The 21,786-nt window shown below is 42.8% G+C and overlaps 3 protein-coding genes across 13 annotated transcripts; 1 reads left to right on the top strand and 2 right to left on the bottom strand.

Annotated features, from left to right (window-relative positions):
• Positions 1–80: 80 nt before the first annotated feature.
• Positions 81–10,806, bottom strand: LOC121603710 (phosphoribosyl pyrophosphate synthase-associated protein 2). Of its 11 annotated transcripts, none has more exons than XM_041932846.1 (5): positions 10,669–10,750; positions 6,969–7,536; positions 6,152–6,271; positions 5,774–5,893; positions 81–1,814 (listed from the first exon to the last, which is right to left on the bottom strand). In XM_041932846.1, exons 2-5 carry the CDS (start codon positions 6,986–6,988, stop codon positions 944–946), a joined length of 1,131 nt encoding a protein of 376 aa, XP_041788780.1. In that variant the 5' UTR covers positions 6,989–7,536; positions 10,669–10,750; the 3' UTR covers positions 81–943. The 11 variants fall into 11 exon arrangements, with proteins under 11 accessions (XP_041788780.1, XP_041788789.1, XP_041788810.1 ...); XM_041932855.1 differs by having other exon boundaries at positions 10,608–10,699; XM_041932876.1 differs by lacking the exon at positions 10,669–10,750 and adding an exon at positions 10,608–10,663 and having other exon boundaries at positions 6,969–7,490.
• Positions 10,807–11,308: 502 nt separating this feature from the next.
• On the bottom strand, positions 11,309–14,224 carry LOC121603758 (60S ribosomal protein L10). The gene is made up of 4 exons (XM_041932966.1): positions 14,128–14,224; positions 13,681–13,709; positions 12,068–12,373; positions 11,309–11,812 (listed from the first exon to the last, which is right to left on the bottom strand). Exons 2-4 carry the CDS (start codon positions 13,701–13,703, stop codon positions 11,482–11,484), a joined length of 660 nt encoding a protein of 219 aa, XP_041788900.1. The 5' UTR covers positions 13,704–13,709; positions 14,128–14,224; the 3' UTR covers positions 11,309–11,481.
• Positions 14,225–17,251: 3,027 nt separating this feature from the next.
• Positions 17,252–19,929, top strand: LOC121596384 (probable 60S ribosomal protein L37-A). The gene is made up of 3 exons (XM_041921280.1): positions 17,252–17,365; positions 17,915–18,050; positions 19,477–19,929. The coding sequence occupies exons 1-3, from the start codon at positions 17,363–17,365 to the stop codon at positions 19,611–19,613; spliced, it is 276 nt and encodes a 91-aa protein (XP_041777214.1). The 5' UTR covers positions 17,252–17,362; the 3' UTR covers positions 19,614–19,929.
• Positions 19,930–21,786: the final 1,857 nt, after the last annotated feature.

The following is a 21,786-nucleotide window of genomic DNA, read 5'->3' as shown; positions in this document are numbered from 1 at the left end:
ACTCTTTTCGATGCAATCTTCCGATTTTCTTTCTCTTGCCAATCGGAGTGACAGAAAATACTTAGCAACGGCCACGATTATTATCTAACAGTGTGAGGAATAAAATTCCAAAAATCATTGTGTACTTTATTGATCCAGATCCTCATCCAGTCCTCCCTCATAGTCATCGTGTTTTTGCCCCTTTTTCCTTAAACCAGAGCACATTTAGAAACAACAACAAAAAAATAGCTGAAAGCTTCGCAGGGTTGAAATGTGCGATCATTCTTTAGCTGTTTGCTCGGGAGGACATGCTTTCTTCATGTTTGTTTTGCCTGCACAATCTTTGTTTCCTGTAGAGTACGTATTAGCATTCAGGGCTTCAGATTTTTGTTTGTTTGTTTGCTCACAGATCGTTGCATCGAGCAACATCCTTACTTTCTCTAACGCTACACTATATATTGACTAAACTATCATATTTATGTTTTTTTTAAACTCTTTTGTTCTTTGTCTCTGTGTGTGCAGGAAGCAAAGTGGTAAGGGGAGAGGAGAAAACGATAGTACAAATAGAAACAATGGAACTAGCCGTTTACAGAACATGAAACATTTCACGATAAAAACAAAGTAAGTAAAATTATGGATTAAAATCGAAAGGGTCGTTTTGAGAACTTGTATGCCTATCTTCGTTGCGTGAAAGGTTGGTTGTGGTTTGGTCCCTGCTGTTAGCGCCTTGTTAGCATACCTTCCTTCGCAAAACACTGTTTCAGTGCAGGGCCGCCGGACACAACTTATTTTTTTTTGGTTTTTTCTTCTTTCATGCCTGAATGTAAGTGTGGGTGTGTAAAATGCGATTTTACCAAAAGCACCAAGTAAGTTTGCGGGAGGAAAAAAAGATAATAAAGCACGTTGTGTTGATGTGTGGTGTAGGCCAAATCGTTAGCACGAAACAAACGCGCCGCCTCACTCCCTAGTCCTCCAGTGTGACGTTCTTGAACAGATATGACATCGACTCCTTGTTGTGTATGCGCCTGATCGCTTCCGCCAGCAGAATACTGATATCGATCGTTTTAATCTTGTGGCACTGCATCTTCTGGATTTCGTGCGGTATCGTGTTCGTCACCACCACCACGTCGATGGCGGAATCCTCGATCAGGCGGGGCGCATCCTGGCTGAGCAGGCCGTGCGTCGCGAGCACGTAGATTTTGTACGCACCCCGGTCCTTCAGCACCTCGGCCGCCGCCACGAACGACTGCACGTCGTCGATCAGGTCATCCACCATGATCGCGATCCGGCCGCCGACGTCGCCCACCACGTTGATCGGCGGCTTCTCCTTCGCCGGGTGGATCGGCACCCCGCCGGACACGTCCATCGTGCGCGATTTCGGCAGCGTCGGCGGCGAGTTGCGCCCGTCGACTTCGTCCGCTTCCGATTCCTTCTGCTCGCCGTGTATCACGGCGATGCCGAGGCGCAACCGTTCCGCGTACGAGGTCGCCTTCTTTGCCGAGCCCGGATTGCGGGCCACGATCACCGAGTTACGGTAGTCGGGGATGCTTTCCTGGATGTACTGGAGCAGAAACGGGGAGGCGCGCAGATTGTCCACCGGACAGTCGAAGAACCCCTGTATTTCCTTCTGGTGCAGATCCATCGTGATGATGTGGGACAGGCCGGAGGTGCACATCATCTTCGCCAGCAGCTTCGAGACGATGCAGCCCCGTTTGCGCATCTTGCACTGCTTCGAGTACGGCAGGTACGGGATCACGCCGACGATCGATTTTGCCGAGGAGGTTTTGCACGCGTACGCCATGATCAGCAGCTCCATGATGTTGTTGTTCACATCTCTGTGAAGTTGGGGCGAAAGAAAGGGCGTGTTTTTTAGTGCGTTTATGTGTTTGGTTTTAGATAAATTTAGATGGCTATCTAGTCTGGAACGTTTTGCCATAAAGTCTAGACAACGAACAATTTATAACAGCTTTCATCATCTACAAAATTACTTTCAGAGAAGCCGATTCTTATAACAAGATAAAAAAAGCATTCTCATTTTAAAAATGCATTATCTCTCCTTCTACACACTATTGTAAAAATATGACACTATCGCAATACGGTAAGTGTCTGCGGAATTGTGACAACGTTAGATTTTCTGTTTGGTTTGTAACTGCGATTGAACATGTTTCAGCTATCAATAAACAGGAAAATCCCCGCAGTTCCATTTTAAGTACAGATAGCTCGTTGAGGGATTGAAATAAAGGTATCCCCAATAACCTTCGTAGGATGACAATCGTCATCACGTTTGTGGATAAACATGACCATGCTAAGAGTAACTATTTTTATACTGACGGATCTTCATCAGAGAGGGCATTGGTTTTGGTGTACACAACACGAGCTGCGAAGCATTTTTTTAATTACGCCAACAATGCTCATCCCAAGGAACATTTTAAATCTTATCATAAGTTGAACGTTGTAGTTACGATTATTTCATTAGGACTTCCTTTTTCAATTGAATGTCTTGTATGACCTAATAAGATTACAATAAAACTTAAAACTTAAAGGGCCCATCTACAGAACTTTGTTGAGAGTGCTAGTTAGACTGTCAAAATTACAGCCTCTTTCTTTGGATATGTTCTTGAAACGGCAATGAAGTAATGAATATGAAGTCATAATAGTGTTTGAAATTGATTGCTAAATGTTTACTCGATTTTTTTGTCAAATCGCCCGCGAATGAGCAGAAGTTCATACCAAGAAATTTTCACTGTTGAAATATTTCATATTGATTTAAAATATATCAAAACCCCTCAATAACATCCATCTTTTTAGATTAAAAATATTACTTAAAAATACAGATTTGTTTTTAACACTCACAGTCACAAATGCTATTTTACGGCTGTGCCATAATAACCATGACGTGAAAAGCGTATTGGAAATTGACATTTTTTAATGTCATGTAAATCATGATTTTGTTTATCAAAATATCAACATATTGGTAAAACATATCTACAATTAAATCAATAAAAATGGATTCTATTGCCTTAAGACCAGAAGGATCACATTTTAGGACGATTTATAGAGCATTATCTGTGACCAAGATACTTTCAAATAGTACATAGCTTTAGGAAGTACTTGTGCAGACTAACATCTTTTTAAGAATCTTTACGTGCAGCTAGTGTCCGAGATACGCGAAACCTGGTATACGCATATTTACACAAACGCAGTTTCTTGCATTTGACAGTTATTTGAATAAATTTTACTGATTTGATACAATATCAGGTAATAACAACATGGTTTTTAAAAAATCATCATTACTTTTGAATTTTCAAAATCAATTAAAACCGTGAAAATGTTCGCATCACTGGCTGGCCCCATTAAATGTCCGTAGCGGGAAGAGTAAAAAAACGAGTCCTAAAACGTGCTTCAAAATACGTCTACAGGTTAAAGCCAGCTATCATAACTCTGATTTGAGTTTTAACAGACAGTCTTATAGGCGTCTTCAGAATGTTTTAAAGTTTCTACAACTTTTAACACAGTTAAGCATCTTAAAAAACATGTTGCAAACTATGTGACTTAGTACACTCAAAATAAAGCATTCTTTAGGCATATTTAAGTGTAAAAGGCATAGGAAATGCGTCTTTGGCAGTATATGTAGCGGAGCTCGCCGCAATCTTTTATGCCTTACTGTTGATGAGTGCATGCGCTCCGGATCACTACGTAATTATTTCAGACAGCCTAAGCGCTATTAAAGCCTTAAAATCCATGAAGGCTATTGAGAGCCCAGACCATTTTGTGAAAGTAATTGTAAAGGTCTTAAGCTCCTTGTTGGAAAAATTGTCTGCTCATTGTGGAATACCAGGAAATGAACAGGCTGGCTATTTAGCCAAAAGGGGGCGCTGGGGAATGGTTCTTTTTTGATAGGCCTATCCTTCTTCATGAATTCTTGCGGAACCCACAGGCGTTCTGCATGGTACGTTGGCAGAGCTTGTGGGACTCGGATGAACTCGGAAGGTTCCAATATTCAATCACTCCTCGTGTATGCTCGAAACCTTGGTTCCATAACATCCCTAGAGATCGTGCGTATTCTCTAGACCTAGGTCTAAGCATTTCACATTTGCTGCACATCACCAGCGTATAGGACAGGTCGACTCCATGGTATGGCTGCTGCGGGCTTGGATTCTACGACATAGAATATCGATCTGTGTGCACAATGACGTTTGGCAGTTGAGTGATGGCCGGTTGGCAACAGCGATCTTGTATCCTGTACAATTCCCTCTTGTTTCTCCATGTGCTATAAGTTGCACATAGATTGTTAGTGATGAATGAATGTATGGATGAATGTAAGAATGAATAAGTGCAATATGTATGGCTGTGGAACGATATAGACCCCTGCCAAGTCACTAGAACTACTACTGATGGAAAGGACTATATCCAACGAAATGTTTGGGAACCAAACGATACAGACCCCCGCCATGTCACTCGGACCACTGCTGCCAGACACGACTATGTTCAACAAAAGGCCTGAGAACCAAATGATACAGACTAGTGATGTGCACTTTAGAGCGCACCCACGACTCCGATGTTCCTAGTTACGCCCGGAGTCGGAGTCATCCGGAGTCGTCAGGAGTCGTTCGAAAACATCCGGAGTCGTCCATAGTCATTCAGAGACGTCTGAAATGGCCTGGAGTCGTTCGGAGTCGTCCGAAGCCGAAGTCATTTCGAGTCGACAGGAGCACGTCCGAGCCGTGTGCTCCGACTGAAGACTCCGAACTCATCTGATTCCGGACGACTCCGACGACTCCGAACGACTCCAACGACTCCGAACGACTCCGGACGACTCTGGACGATTCCGAACGACTCTGGATGAGTTGGCTGAGCGGACCTACCGGTTTTGAAATTACCGGAGTCGATGCCGAATTTTTGCCTTATGGACAACTTGAGTGACAACTCACCAAGTTTAAAGGACCACAAAATCATGAACTGGACGGACGGACTGGACACGAACCAAAACGTCCGAGTACACCCGGGATAAGGTTCAGAGGAGGTTCAGAGGTTCAGAGAAGTAAATGGCTCCCAGCCAATATTGGATTATAGCGCTATGAATTATAATTGTATACTCTACTTTTACAGGGTATTCCAGGAGTAATCATAGCCGTGGGACACTTTATTGGGTCTTTCTTAAGTGAAATGAACCTAATGTAATGGGAATTGGACTCTATAGCACCCTATAGCCGGTCTCCTGGTACAGTCGTCAATTCGTACGACTTAAACAACATGCCCGTCATGGGTTCAAGTCCCGAATAGATCGTGCCGCCATACCTAGGACTGACTATCCTGCTGTGGGAAGTATTCCAAAAGGCACTGAAAGCCAACCCCACAAGTAGTGTACAGGCAGGCCTTGACCGACAACGGTTGTTAAGCCAAAAGAAGAAGAAGAAGAAGAAGAAGAAGAAGAAGAAGAAGCACCCTTGTCGGACAAATCGAAAAGGAATTTCCAAGGAACATGTCCAAAAAGGGTGCCATAGAGTTCAATTTCCATCATATGAAGTTCCATCCTCTTAAGAAGGAGTCAAGGAAATGTCCCACAACTATGAGAATCTCCCTGGAAAACCCTGTCAGCAATACGGCCTTTTCGCCTGAATAATAAAAAATAATAATAATAATAAACAGGAAACAAATCGATTTGTCGCAGACAAGCAGGAAATTCACATTTCGTCCATACTACTTGTTCCCGCCACATTTTCATACACCCAAACCTAATGCACTCTACGAAGAAATGGCAACATTACATGCCTATCCACATCGCTAAACTCACTTTGTGCCGGTCTGTATGATGTAGATGTCTTTACCGCGCACGGAATCGCCTATCTCGACCATCGTTTCGCGATTCGTTTTGTGATAAACCGCGCATCCACCGTTCGCCACACCGAGCCGACTTCGCGAGAGCGGGTTAGAGGTTCGTGAAATAAAAAGAAAAAGAAAAATACAAGCCAACCATGAGAAAACACACAACAGGCAAACTGAACGGAAGCAATCCCGCCAAACACCCGGCAGAGCACCCAAGTAGCAGTCGTCCGACCGATGTGCTGCAGAGGTCAGCTGTTTGATCAATAGCAGAAGGAACTGCCAACGGCAAGCATTGGGTGTTGCGCCTGGGTGGAAGGGAGATGTTGAAGGGCAGTTTGGTCCGTACTTTGCAATCAGGTTCGCCAGATCCGGATGAGAATTCCCATTGATGATGACGATATCGGACGTTGCCGGTGCGTCCATGCTGTCGAGCTTCAGGTGCTTCGCCGGACGTATACTTCCGAGTCTGGAATGAGGAACAGAGGCCCGGCCAGCACCCGGCGTTTAGATGATGGTACCAGATTTACCAACACAATATTTAGACGAAAAGAAAAAAAGAGGAGGGGGGGTGGTTAGATGGAAATAGAAAGCACTACTATCTATAGCGATCGAGATACTGTTGTGTTAGTGGGACGGGCTCATTAGAGCCCATACTTTTGAGCTGGGTGAAGGACAACCGGAGGGTGAATGGGAGGGAGGCTTGTCGTCAGAAGGGCAAAGTTAAACGAGCAAGACGGTCTGCAATGGTGGGCGGCGGGAGGAGGAATGGCCATGCACTGGAAGGTTAGATACGGTGCTACTACTTGTTTGATCGTTACAGAACGGGCGATTAAATTTGCTTTCTAGTTGTAACATTTCTACGGTAGAATCGGGATGCGAAAGAGGGATGAGGTGAGGGTGGGGAGGGGGAATGGCGGATAACAATGATGCTCATGCAACGTATTGGCTGTGTTAGTGTGAAAGTGTTAGTGATCAAAATCGTTAATTTTCTACGAAGTAAGAAGGATGGGCCAGGTTTAAGGGGGGATGGAAAAGGATTGGAAATGGTACCGGGGAAAAAGAGTGAGAGGTTGGCGAGGAGTTAAAGAAAGGTGGAAAAACGGACTTTAAGTAGAGAAGAAAATAAAGTAAAAAGAAAGAAGGAAAGTAAAATCAACAATTACTTATTTCGGCTGAGAAGCATCTTTAGAGAACTTGCTTTGCGTTTTAGGGGTGTGTTGATGTTGTTGTTTTACGACAACACTGCTTGGACGCCGAGAGACTGTGACGGGGTGTGTGTGTTTTTTTTTCTCCCCCTTGTGGGAAGGATACCCCCGAACAGAAAATATGTCTTACGGGGGATAAAACCGGATAGTGGGTGGTGGTAGAATTGGGAAGCGGGATGGGTTGTTTTTTCGTTCTACTTGTTTCACTATCCGTTTTTAAGTACCCTTAAACCCTGTTTTAAAGGCAAAACTCGGGCGCATGGGCCTGATACGAATAGGAAATATTGTTTTATTGTTTTTTTTTTTGTATAGACAACCAAAACAGCAAACTCAAAACTATTCAAATTGGAAACAAACGAACGTACAACGAGTACTATACAACACAAAAAATCTCTCACACGTGCCGTTTTGTGCAACGTTTTCGTTTTTTTTTTCTTCCGTTAGATTTGGATTTTGTTTTTAGGATTGATGATGCTGCTTCTGTGAATATTTTTTGTTGTTGTGTTCAATAAAACCTTTTTAACACCTGCAAATGGAAAGGGGATGAATACGGTAGAGAGGATGGAGACGGAAAGGGGGTGGAAGGAAAAATTGGGAAAATAGAGGAGGGGTGTAGAGGTTGGGGAAAGAGAAAAGAGAATGTAAATACACGTGTGTTTTCTTTTTACAGCACAAAAAACAGTCCACAATACAACAACGGGCGGGGCGGGTGGGTGGGTGTAACATGTGAAGTTGAAAGATTGCGATTTTTTTTCAGTTTTCCGGTGGAGGTGGCATGGTGTATTATGTGTGAGTGTGTACATATGTGTGTTTATATGGCAGACAGTAAAGTGCAAAGGAAGTTGTACACCGAGAGATACAGAGATAAAGAGAGACAGAGAAGAAGAAAAAAACTAAATTTAAGTCAGGAGCTTCACTTAACATCACAAACATATCGAGCACATGCTACCCAGACGACAATGATGGATGAAGATGCAAATACAGTGAAACACCTAATAACGAGTACCCCATATAGCGAGTTTTTCGCATAGCGAGCAAATTTAAATGCTCCAACAATGCCTCTCATAACGAGTAAAATCTCGCATAACGAGCAATACACCATTAATTTGGGTTCCTGACAAATCTTGCAGTGCCGATGTGAAATCATGATCACGATCGGTTAACACTGAGCATTTATGTTGTTTTAATAATCTCTCAGGCAAACAAGAGCTTTGCTACTAAGAATCATTTAATATAAAACTCCGAATCATTTAATAAAAACTATAAATATTCGGAGTCGGAGTCATTCGGAGTCACCTAAAGTCAAGAGTCGTTGGAATTGTCCGCAATCGGTTGGAACAGTAAAACAGGCCTATATACGAAGTGCATGCGCTAAGTATAAGATAAAAAAACACAACGAAATAAAATGACTGATCACAAGCACATTAAAGCGGACGGCTCATGTTGGCTCCGTTCGATTTCAATGCCGATCGACTCCGATCGACTCTGGACGACTCGGAATGACTCCGACTATGGTCGACTACGGCCGACTTCGGACAACTCTGAACAACTCCGGACGACTCCGACAGCGCGCAGAACTAAAGGTTCGGATTTTGGCGGAGTCAGAATCGGACTAACAATAGCCGAAGTCGGATCGGAGTCGTGGGTGTACTCCAAAGAGCACATCAGTAGTGCACAGACGAGTGTTTCTTGCGTTTCGATACAAAGATTTGATTAACGCACGATCTGGTGATAGATTGGAATTGGAGATTGGTGATAGCCCATGAAGTTGGCGAAATCTCAATTCGGAAATCACAAACCAATATGCAATTCTGATGCTTATTTAGGAACAAAACAAAAAGTCTAGCATCAAATATCCAACAGCTTCTGACAGCAAACTCTTCCCAGAAAATATCGTCGTGTATCATTGTTATTTTGCAGCAATGCAAGCGGGTAGCTTGAAAATGTTTCCTCTTAGGTTTGCAAGCATCAACCGGGCGAAGCAGTCGCTCTATACACAAAACCACGTGTGGGAAGCAATGGGATTTATCAATGTTTTTAAAATATTAAACAAAATGAAATGGACTTCATTTGAAGACTGATGGACCAATTAACAATGACAAAGAAATAGTGAAATCACACATATCTTCGAAATTGTATTCGCTATCTCAAAGACCTTTTCCATTTTGGCCAGACACGCATATGCTTTCATACCGGCACAGTTGTGGTCCAGGAGCCAATTATTTTACTTTTCAACCACATTATATCGAAAAGAGTCTCCCGCATAACGATTGAGCCACTGGAACGGATTGAACTCGTTATGTTGGGGTTCCACTGTACTAGAATAGTATTCCTCCTTGGAAAATGGGATGATTGTTATTTTATTTATTTATTTTTTTGCCAAGATTTTAATTCCAGTTTACACCCCCATCACGCTTATACGCACGTACACACACACATACACACACGTACACAAATACGAACAAGCTGAGACAGACCGCCACGCACACACACACACACGTAGAGGGCCGGTTTAACGCACCGGATTTGTTGCACAATTGTCACTCTGTGCCGCGTGCTCGGCACTACTAAAACGGGGTACGATATCCGGCCAGGTTCTTGCAGAAGAAATCCGTATCCAATGGCACATACACACACACACACACACACACACACACACACACACACACACACACACACACACACACACACGCTCGGTCTTCTTTGCGAATGGTGGTGCACAAAATGCAAAATGTCTGGATGTGTGTTTTTTTTATCAAACACAGGTGGCACAAGGAGACGGAGCGAAGGAGAGCGAAAACGATGAAATAAATTAGAGCGCGAGTAAAACTGAGCCAGAGCGAGCGAGAGAGAGAAAGCGTGACAAAGGCGACGAGAATGAATTGATATTGGATTTGGTTGGTTGTTGAAGTTGAGGTACACACACGGCCAGCACCAATTGAAATTGGTGAACGAACTAATAGAAAGATACACACACTCACACACACACACCCTGGACGGTAAATCACGACTGCACAGCATTTACCCAGCAGGTCGGTCAGCCGACGGATAGTGCTGGGGTTAAGCTTTGTTCGAAAGTAAAAGATATGCCACACAACCAACAAGCAGCCGCGATCTCGACCCGGGTGTATTGGTGCGCTGATGCGTTCGTATCGCAAGCTGCCTGGAGCGGCGCGGACAACCGGGGAACGGGTTGCGTGTGCTAATTGAAACGAAGAAAATCTAGCCTTGCGTGTGTGCATGCGTGCGTGTGTGTGTCGCGAGTCGCACCACGATGCGCTTTGCGTTCATCCTCTCCCCCTCGCCGGCGTGCGTATTACGCTCGACCGCTACATACAAGAATAATTTAAAGAAATAGATTTGCATATCCATGGGAGAGGGGAAGGTTTGCACAGGAGTACAGGAGAGACATAGAGCGAGAGAAGAGTGTGTACGGGAGACAGCACAGCACGAAAACCTTTTTACTGGAAACTATTGTAGCACTATATCACACTAAACATATACACACACACACATACACACACACTACTACTACTACTACTACCACCAGGACCAGCACCACCCCCACCCCTACCCCCACCGTTGGTAAGGAATTACGTTTCCGTGGGTTTGAAAATGGGAGACTGAAAATGGTATTCTTTGACAGGGCAGCACACACAGAACCGAACGGAAAGGGCACACGCGCACGGATGGATTACAGCGTGCTCACACGGAACCAGCGGCAGCCACAGTTGTCGCACTGTCGCTTTCGCCCCTACCGATACCGATACAAAGATACCATCTTCTTCTTGCTTTTCTTTCGACCCCTATTGTGACATTTCGCGGCAGGCCAGCGCACTGCAGCTGTCAGGCAACGCTGTCACCGCGTGCGGGCAAACGTTTGTGTGGCCCGTAAGTGCACAACCTGCTCAGCACAAGGCATGGGGATGAGGGTTTTGGTTGCGCTAGTTTGTGCGACGAATTATAGACCTCATGTTTTAATAAACATATCCAATGCGCAACATTCCTTATTGCTATAGGCTTTCGGAGCGTAAGTCTTGCTGACGTTTGAGCCACAGCGATCTGTCAAATCACCGTGAAGGCCGCTCACGCCAATATGAGGATTGATTTTTGTGTCTCTAGACACGCGGCTCCTTCCAAAAGCTCAATTATCTGCCGCTGTTATATGATGCGCCACTTTCGGTTGACCTGCACTCCGACCCAATACGTTCGAAAGCGGGATCTGGTCTCACAGTTCTATTACCTTTTATTAATAATAATTTAGAAATAAATAAATAAATCGCCTCACACTTTCTCCCTTCATCATCATCAAAAGCATGTATTCTGTAGTATCCGGTACATTCTGTTCACTTTAATAAAGACCTCCTCCTGTGCCGGCCCGGGCGATGTAAAAGCACGCAAGAACCGGGCGAGACACACCATTCATTCATTCAACCCCTTGGCGACACCACCTTCGGCTTGGTTTTTTTTCTTACGCGGAGAGTCGATTGCGCTGGTGCTGCTCCCACTTGACCAGCGGTCCGTGATCGTTGCGGAACTGTACGCCACATCCGTCCGCGACGAGTCGGCCCTCGTCGTTGTGCTTCTGGTACACGTCGCGATCGTACTTGGTGAAGCCCCACTTCTTCGAGACGAAGATCTTCTGGCGGCCGGGGAACTTGAACTTGGCACGGCGCAGCGCCTCGATTACCTGCGCCTTGAAGCGGTCGCTCGAGCGCACCGACATGATCGGCTGGCCGATGTGGACGCGCGCGACGGTACCCTGCGGCTTGCCGAACGCACCACGCATTCCTGTTTGGAGCCTACAGGGCGTGATATAGGAAAATGAGGGGAGAGAGAGAGGAGGAGAAACGTTGCACATTAATAACTCGTTGCAGGCACATGGCTTGTTGGTGACAGTTGAAGATAATTAAAAACAACATAAATCAGCAAGTGTCAACGTGATTAAAGGGTAATCATACGTTATCATAACCCAATGCTCTGAGAATAGCAATATCATCATAAAAAAGTAAATGAATAAATAAAACGGGGGGCTAATAGCGAAAAGGCACACGTACCGATCAGCTCCGGCACAGGACAACATCTTGTTGATGCGAATCACGTGGAACGGATGGAGACGCATGCGGATGTGGAACTGATCCTTGCCGCAGAACTTCACCAGGTACTTGTTGCAGCAGATACGGCCTGCCTCGAGCGCCTCCGAGCTCAGCTGCTCGTACTCGTCCGACACGAGATGGACGCAAAGCGGGAAGTCCTCCACGCACGCCTTCTTGCGGCCCAGATCGAAGATGCGGATCTTCGGGTCCGGCACACCGCGACAGAAGCGCGACTTCGGGTACGGCTTATTCTTACAGTAGCGGTAGCTAGGATTAGGAGAAAAATGGAGAAGAAAACGTAGGTTAACGTTGATGCCGAAAACAAACCAGAATTGGGGACATTTTATCCATTCCTCGTGACAAGAGATGGCAATCGCGCACAAGACCACAAGCGAGCTGTTTCAAGCAAAATTGAGATCCCGCTGATTGGTTCAGGTTGGTACCTCACCCTTTTTCTTGAATATCTGATATACCTTCTCGAATTTTAAACGGTGCATATCACGCTGCTCTCAAAAGCAAAAGGACCAGCATGACTTTTAAAACACCTTCGGAAGGACACAAGTCCAGCGCATTTTCTTCTACTTTGGAAGCGTAATGTTGCGAGTAAAATTGAGATGTCATCCCAACGAGCGCTTTGATTAAAGCGGGAAGCAACTCACCCTTTTTCTTGCATTTATTCTACCTTCTAGGGACAGTGGGTCAGTGTTAGGTTTAACATTGCCCGGCAGAGGTTGAAACCTCACTAGAAGGAAAGCATTTCACATTCATATAACCGATCGCCTGGACTTGGTTATGGATTTTTTTTTTCAAAGCAAAGGACCAACATGACCTTATAACACCTTCCGAAGGAGGCAAGTTCAGCGCATTTTCACCTATTTAGCGTAGTGTTGCGAGTAAAATTGAGATGTCATCCCAACGAGCGCTTTGATTAAAGCGGGAAGCAACTCACCCTTTTTCTTGCATTTGTTCTACCTTCTCGAATTTGAAACGGTGTAAATCACGCTGCTCTCAAAAGCAAAGAACAAAACATGATCTTATAACACCTTCGGAAGGACACAAGTCCAGCGCATTTTCTTCTACTTTGGAAGCGTAATGTTGCGAGTAAAATTGAGATGTCATCCCAACGAGCGCTTTGATTAAAGCGGGAAGCAACTCACCCTTTTTCTTGCATTTATTCTACCTTCTAGGGACAGTGGGTCAGTGTTAGGTTTAACATTGCCCGTTAGAGGTTGAAACCTCACTAAAAGGAAAGCGTTTCACATTCGTATAACCTGGACATGGTTTTGGAATTTTCTTCTCAGTTGTTTCAAGTAAATTTGAGATTCCATCTTATTCAGTTTTCGATACGGTTGTACCTCACCCATTTCTTGAGCATGTTCTTCCTGCCGGACAACGCTCGGTCGTATGGTCGAAGTAACCATGCAACTCGATGTTAACGAGCGGCAGCACACAATATACAATATCACCACAAGCTTAGCTTGACGCGATTGGTCTCTTCGAACGAGTAGGAAAGGAGGCTGATTTTTCCGCCCGGAAACTTCCCTCCCATGGGGAAGGTTACTGCTTGTACGTACCATCTCGCTGGACGGCGCCCCATCTTGAGCTGAAAATGGCGATGAGAGAGAAACGGAAATTAGTGAGGCTCGTTTACTTCAAAATTTTATTGGAAATAGAAATAATATATAACTAACAGCTGCACACAACTAAAGACAGAACCGGTCACTCGATCACTCGAATGCTCGGATCTTCGAAGCAAATACACACATACACGCACAATTCTACAGCAGTTCCGACGGACTACGTTGTAATGCGCCGTTCATTCCCCGCCGCGTGCCACTGCTTTGGGGTTCTTGGTTGATGGGAGACGGCGACGAGGAGTTTTTTGATTGAAATGCAGAAGTGCCATGGTGCGATGAGCGCTAACCAACGGATAGCTGTATTGTTCCCGTTTGCTGCCCCCGCTGCTGCTGACGTTGAGCCGTTGGGCGAGAAGAATTTGAGGAAAATCGAACGCGACTCACCTTCTAATTTGCTCCGAGGCGTGCTTACCAATGGAAGCTTTGTGCTGGAAAGAGAGTTGGCCAAGAGCAGTGCCAACGATGACAGCCACGCTACATCCGGGCCGACATGCGCCGCTAGGTTGGTAGCGATGAAACACGACAGTGGGAAATATGCTTTCGGAGTTAATTGTTTTAACCCTGTCACTGGCAACCAAAAATAATTCCAGGCAACTGGGCTACGCGGATAGACAGCGACTTTGGCCGGCGCCTCGTGTGACGTCCGTATTATAACTTTTGAATGCTTAATCCAATATCGTTGTAATGTTCGGCAGAAAATTGAATAAACTAATGCAGTTTCCAAAACTGTACATAGATTGGTTTAAATCATTCCCGTTTCTATGTTATAGCTTTTCAAAGGTGAAAAATAATCTTTTTTTTGAAAAAAAACTTACAAAACGTAGAACAAAATTTCAGTACTTTAGACAAATTTCACAGCAAAATGGCTCTAGTAATTTTGAGAACTGTACATTACACGTCTTGCATAAATTTTTTAGATTTTTTCTACAATTAATTAAAAAGATAAAGGAGTTTCCATTTTAATAAAAACCTTTACATTTTTGTCAGGCAGATAGCAACATGAAATAAAATTCACACGCAATGTTTAAATTTAATTCCTTACAATGTGTTTTCAACATAACTTACCAAATGAGACCATTTAATGAAGTTTTGAATTTGTCGCAATCACGTATTTTTTTAATTATGATGACAGGTGTATTGTAACGGTTTTTATTCAAATCGTTACACCTGTACAGGCGGTCTCCGAGATACACGGTACCTCTTATACGCGGATTCGGAGATACACGATTTTCTATATTTGACAATTATTTCAGCAAATTGTACTGATTTGACACATTAATTGTAAATTACCAAATAATTTCCGTTTTGATCGAATGTGAAGAACTATTCCCAAATAGCCAGAATTGCTTAAGCAGCTCATTTTGGCACGCTAAAGATCGCTGCTCTAATTCGCCTTTTGCAGTAGATAAACAGCATCAAAGTTCTATGTGGGTCTTTCAAACAGCGCCTTAGCAGCCTCCTTATGCCACGATGCCAGGGATTATTTTTCTTTGTGTTTTATTTTCAAGCAAGCGTCATCGATGAAATAGACAACAAAATTTGTTTCGTTTAAACACATAAGTATATTTTTAAAATCCTTTGTATTGATGAATTACACCAAATTTTACACAATTTACTGATAATTCACAATCACTTCACTCAATATTCATTCTTCAATTAACGAATCGAACTTGTGCAACAGCAATGAGATTATTGCCGGCGTCCGTCTTTGACACTTTGACAAGAGCCATCTCGTACCGATGTCATGCATTAAAAAGCTATAAAGTTCCACCAAGTTCGGTACGGTTTCTTAACAAGCCTTCAAGTTCCACCATGAACCCTACACATAGTGCTAATCAGCCGCAAAGTTCCAAAGAGTACCATGTGCCTGTTAAAAAGCTCCATAGTTCCGCAAAGTACCGTCTATCTCTTAATCAGCCACAAAGTACGACATCGGAACGATTTTTCGTTAAACAGCCCTAAATCAGCTATAAAGTACGAGCTGGCTATTTGGGATTTGGAATGATTTTAATCTGTTATATTCAGTCAGAATCATGTCAAATAATTCATAAAGTGACTAAAACCGCCCCCTACTTGCAAAATTACACGAATATAAGTGATATTTTAGCTGGATATCACGAGATTCGACTTACGCGGAAATCTGAGATACGCGGTATTTTGCGGCCGTTTTCGGTCCCCATCCCAAATAGCCAGAATTGCTTAAGCAGCTCATTTTGGCACGCTAAAGATCGCTGCTCTAATTCGCCTTTTGCAGTAGATAAACAGCATCAAAGTTCTATGTGGGTCTTTCAAACAGCGCCTAAGCAGCTTCCTTATTGAACCGAGAAAGCGTGTGTTCAAATCCTGATTTTTTATGATCTTTTTTCTGTGCTTATTTCTTTTTATATTAATATTTTCTTGCTATAATGAATATAAACAAACTTTATGTGAAGCAAAATGAAAATAATACCTTTTTAAAAAACATAATAATTACTCTATCTTCACCCATCATTATCAGGATGGGAGAAATATGCATCTCATTTCTCATTTTATTAGATTTATCGAAATGAGTTTGATATATTAACACCTTTCAACGGTTGGTCTTTAACAACCGAATAATGCAGACCATTATTAATAAAGTGAAATAGCTCAGAGCTTAACGCAAGAGAACATAACACGTAAATCGTGCTATCGAATCTCACGCTCATATCTGGGAACACTACAACAGTGCAGTGTTGAAGACACTTGTAAGGTTTTCTTTTGACAGTTGCAATTTCAAATTTCAAATTAAAAGCGAAATTTTTCATTGACATATTTCAAAGGCATTTAATTACTGCTAAATGCACTGCTGATCGCCTTCAATTCGCCGGCGATTACAAGGCGATTAGAAGGCATTTAACGGAAATTTGCGGGTAGGGCGTGTAACTCGGGAACAGACTGTAGGTTGAAAAGGCAAAATTCGGCTCCTTTCTGTCGTACGAGACGGTGTCACTCTATAGGCGGTCCCCGAGATACACGATACCTCTTATACGCGGATTTGGAGATACGCTTTTTTTTTAAATTTGACAATTCTCTGAGAAATTTGTACTTATTTGATATATCAATTATAAATTGCCAAATAATTTCCATTTTGATCGAATTAAACTATTTCAAAAGGTTTAACACTATTATGCTCAGTCAAAATCATATCAAATAACTCATAAAGTGACTAAAACCACCCCCTAGTTGCAAATTAACACGAAAATTAGTGATATTTTGGCTAGAAACCACGAGATTCGAATTACGTGGAAATTCGAGATACGCGGTATTTTGCGGCCGTTTTCGGTCCCCATTAACCGTGTATCTCGGGGACCGCCTGTATGTCTATTTGAACGGTCTCAAGCGAAAACCAATCGAAAACAATAACAAACGGTACCCACTGTGCAAAACGTAGGCACAATGGCGGTGACATTGTGCGGTTTGCTTGAAAAAATAACTCTATCGTCCAGTTTGCTTGCTACTGTCATCGCGGGCTGAACTGATGTGCCGGCCAACAGCGCTGTCACCGAGCTGCAGTCATCGCTGGTTCCGGCCGTAACCTTTCTTTTGGTGTTGCGTGCCTTGCAAGGCAGGTTGCTAAAGTGCTGTGTAGAAACACACGATGGTTAGTATCTTCACGTTTTCGGCTAAATCACCGTTAGGACGTGTAGATTAGAGAATATCAACGACGAAAGTTGCATTTGCCGTGTAGTGATGGTTATTATGGACCGAATTTGTTAAACCTTTTCTTAAATTCGTTTGCAATTTGCCGTGTGTTGTGTGTCCACGCCGCTCTCTGTAGTGCGTATGTGTGTGTTGTGTGTGCCTATGTGTCCAGCCGTACCATAAAGAACTGCAGTATTAGCCACGAGACTTACGTTCAAAGTTTTTTTTTTTTTTTCAATTGTAGCTTTACCCAAATGTTCCTTATTCTGTTTCCGTTGTATCGTGAGATTCATTTCGATTGTCAAGAGCTTCTAGCTCCTGCTGCCGAACACAGAGGCGCATAACGTACACACACACACGCACACCTAGGCACAGGTTGTCGGCATTTTGCTCTTGTTCTAAGAATCCTGCGACTCGTTCCGAAACTCGCCATAACCTCTCAGCTTCCCGTACACATCAAAATACCCGACCATCACTCAACCGATCAACTTTATGTTTCATCTTTCAGACTAAGGGTACTTCCAGCTTTGGAAAGCGGCACAACAAAACCCACACGTTGTGCCGCCGTTGTGGTAGATCGTCCTACCATATTCAGAAGCATACATGCTCGCGCTGTGGCTATCCGGCCGCCAAGATCCGATCCTGTAAGTATTAGTTGTTAGATGTAAAATAATATGCAAGTTTATTATTATTGGTGTAATTGAGTAAACAGGGCAGTATTAAAATTGATATAGATGTAATACTGGGTGTTTCCATATGCCCTTTAATTTTCTTTCAATTACATTCGTTCATTCTATCAGTTCATACCGGTTTCATCTGTATAAATTGGGCAAATATCATCTTTCCTGCTTTGTGACACGGTACTAAGATAGCATTCCAAATAGCGCGGATTTCAATTTACGTTGGATTTGCGTGCCTACACGGGAACGATTTAGAAGATTGTGGAAAATATTGCTTTCGCCCAATACGACAGTTGTTTGCAATTTCATTGCATTGAGCAGTATGAATTGGGCGCAGATTAATCTATCCTATCAAAAAACAGGGTACATTTGTGTTTTCTTACCATTTGTACCAAGAAAATGGGATAACATTCCAACAAAAAATGGTTTAATGCTGCTGTTAGAGGACTTTGTATAAAATGCGTTGAAACCGATGTACGAGTTCTCGCCCATTACGACAGCTGTTTGCAATTTCATTGCATTGAGCAGTATGAAATGTGCGCAGACTAATCTATCCTATCCAAAAACAGGGTACTTTTGTGTTTTCTTACCATTTGTACCAAGAAAATGGGATAACATTCCAACAAAAAATGGTTTAATGCTGCTGTTAGAGGACTTTGTATAAAATGCGTTGAAACCGATGTACGAGTTCTCGCCCAATACGACAGTTGATTGCAATTTCATTGCATTGAGCAGTATGAATTGGGCGCAGATTAATCTATCCTATCAAAAAACAGGGTACTTTTGTGTTTTCTCACCATTTGTACCAAGAAAATGGGATTACATTTTAACTAAAACAGATGTAACGTTTTTATGTTGCTGTTAGAGGACTTTCTGGAAATTATGTTGAAACCGTTGTACGAGCTCTCGCCAATTACGACAGCTGTTTGCAATTTCATTGCATTGAGCAGTATGAAATGGGCGCAGACTAATCTATCCTATCCAAAAACAGGGTACTTTTGTGTTTTCTTACCATTTGTACCAAGAAAATGGGATAACATTGCAAAGAAAAAAGTCCGAACACGTTGAACATGCTTCTGTTTGAGGAACTATTAAAAAATGTACTAAAATGTCAAACATTTAGAACATGTGCTTTTCAAATATATAGTATAGCTCCGCCCATCACGACAGCTCCTTACAATCACATTGCATAGAGCAGTACAATTTGGGCACAGACTAACATTCTTATTCAGGGTACTATCGTGTGCTTTCTTACCGTTAGTACTAAGAAATAAGGATAACAATCTGTATCAAATTGCGAAAACATTTACCACCTAAGTATGCATTTCTGAACTGACAATTTGAATCTAACGATAGTTTGTTTTCCCTTTCTTTCTCCCTTTTACTCTAGACAACTGGTCGGAGAAGGCTAAGCGCAGGAGAACCACCGGTACCGGCCGTATGCGCTACCTGAAGGTGGTGCGCCGCCGTTTCCGCAACGGATTCCGCGAGGGTCAGGTGGCGAAGCCGCGCAAGTCCGCAGCTTAAGCAGTAGTTTATACAAACTCACTACCACCTTGTTCCCCCCATATTCTTCTCTTCCCTTATGTGTATGCATCAGCACCGTTGGTTAATTTGGCGACAAAAGAGGAAACGCGTTGGACTGTGATTTTGAGAATCATTTAGCGTCACCGTTTCACCACTGTCCACACCTACGCTCGGATATATTTGACAAGGGTGGATTGGGGTGTGTCGTGGCCGGAAGATTCGAAAGATGCAGACCAGCAGATAAAGTAACCGCCTTTTTCTTATCCAATTGTAAAGGCATGCAAACAAGGAAGTGAAATAAACCGTTTGAAACACACACACACGCATAAGATGTATCATTAATTGAATTGTAAGCCAAATAGATATCACATGCACGTGAGAATAGACTATCTCCGAGACAATAGTTCTTAACTGTCAGCTTTCTTTTGATTGAAGACGTTAGTCAACAAAGCAAGCACAACAGCACATGATTTCCAACCCAAAAAATTAAAATGATCAAACGCTTACCTAATCGTCGGTGGAATCTACAAACATTACCACTCCTTCGATATTCACTATAATCTTGACAGTTTGAAGATAAATAACATTTTAACGGATAAACAGATTTTCCATTGCAAGTTATCAAAATAGGTACCCTAGAACAGAAGTTTCTTCAATCTGTTTTCCGTGGCGTTCGTAGTGTTGGAGTGAGCTCTGAATCTGACTTACTCGATTCCGATTCCTATGCTGGAATTGATTCCGATTCGTATGCTGGAATCGATTCCGACTCTGGAGCTGATTCTGGCGTTGAAACCGGAATTGGAATCGAAAACGATCTGGGAATCTGAATTTGCTCCGGTAACGGAGTCAGAATTGACTCCAGAAATGTTATCAGCTCCGGAATGAGAATTAGTTCTTGAATTGAAATAAGAAGTTTCAAAAAGCAGTTTCAGGAGCGAAATCAGTCCGGGCATCTGCAAGAGAATGGATCGTTTTAAGTAAATTTGGATTACTTTCGGCTATCAATACGTAGCATCATTGGATCCAAACGTCTCTTCTTTTGGAGATGCCGAAACCAACTCCGACCAACTATTCCAGAGCCTATTTCAGAATCGGTTCCCGAAACTGATTCCGGATTTACTATACGGAATCAATCTCAAAACAAAAAAAAAATGGATGTAGTCGGAATCGATTCCGACGAAAACTTCATTTTTCCCATCACTAATTATATTCTTTAACTCGAATCGAGTCGAGCCATTTGACTCGACTGCTCTTTGAAATATGTTTGTTGATTTAGAAGTCTGGTAGGGAAAATCACTCGAGACGGGCAGCGGAAATCGCAAAACGCGTCAAATCGCCAAACCAACGCTCGGAGATGACTACGATTGACCACAAAATTAGAACGTAAACTATAAAACAAGGATTTCCTAATGGATAATAAAAAAATCTATTCGAAAATAATATCAATAAATTTTCGTATTTTGTATGTTGCTTTTGGTCAATATCAAATTAGGTTTGAATGGCGTTTAAATTAGTGTGGGGTAAATCTGATTCAGATTCATGAAACTGAATGAATCTTTGAAATGGTTCAATGAATCCGAATCTCTGTTGGAAAGATTAATGAATCTCAAAAGTTCAATGAATTTCAAAAGAATCGTGATGGATCCATACATCTCCAAAAATCATAGAGCTTGAGTTTCTTATTATTCTTCGTTTATGGCGTAACAATCTACGTGTTCATGCTAGCCTACAGAGGCGTTCGAGACTTCTTAGCATGTACAACACAGCCGGATACAGGCGGACCCGGGATACACGGTACCTATTATACGTGGATTCGGAGATACGCGGTTTCCAAAATTTGACAATTCTTAGAGCAAATTGTACTGATTTGAGACTTAATTAGTAAAATGCCAAATAATTTCGATCATTTTGAACGAATGTTAAAAACTATTTCAAAAGCTTTGAAAATTTTATATACAGTCAGAATGGTATCATATAATTAATCGAGTGCCTAAAACCGCCTCCCTACTTTTAAAACTACAAAATTGCAATTATTTCAAGTTAGTAATATTTTGGCTGGATTCGACTTAAACGCGCTTTTTCGGTCCCCATTAACCGTATATCTCGGGGATCGCCTGTAGTTTGTTTTGTTACGGGGAGACGGTCCGGTCCATACAAGGCTTGAACCCACGAC

This window comes from Anopheles merus, chromosome X, assembly GCF_017562075.2.
Source record: "Anopheles merus strain MAF chromosome X, AmerM5.1, whole genome shotgun sequence".
Classification (NCBI taxonomy): Eukaryota; Metazoa; Arthropoda; class Insecta; order Diptera; family Culicidae; genus Anopheles; species Anopheles merus.
This window is presented reverse-complemented; position numbering and strand designations above follow the sequence as displayed.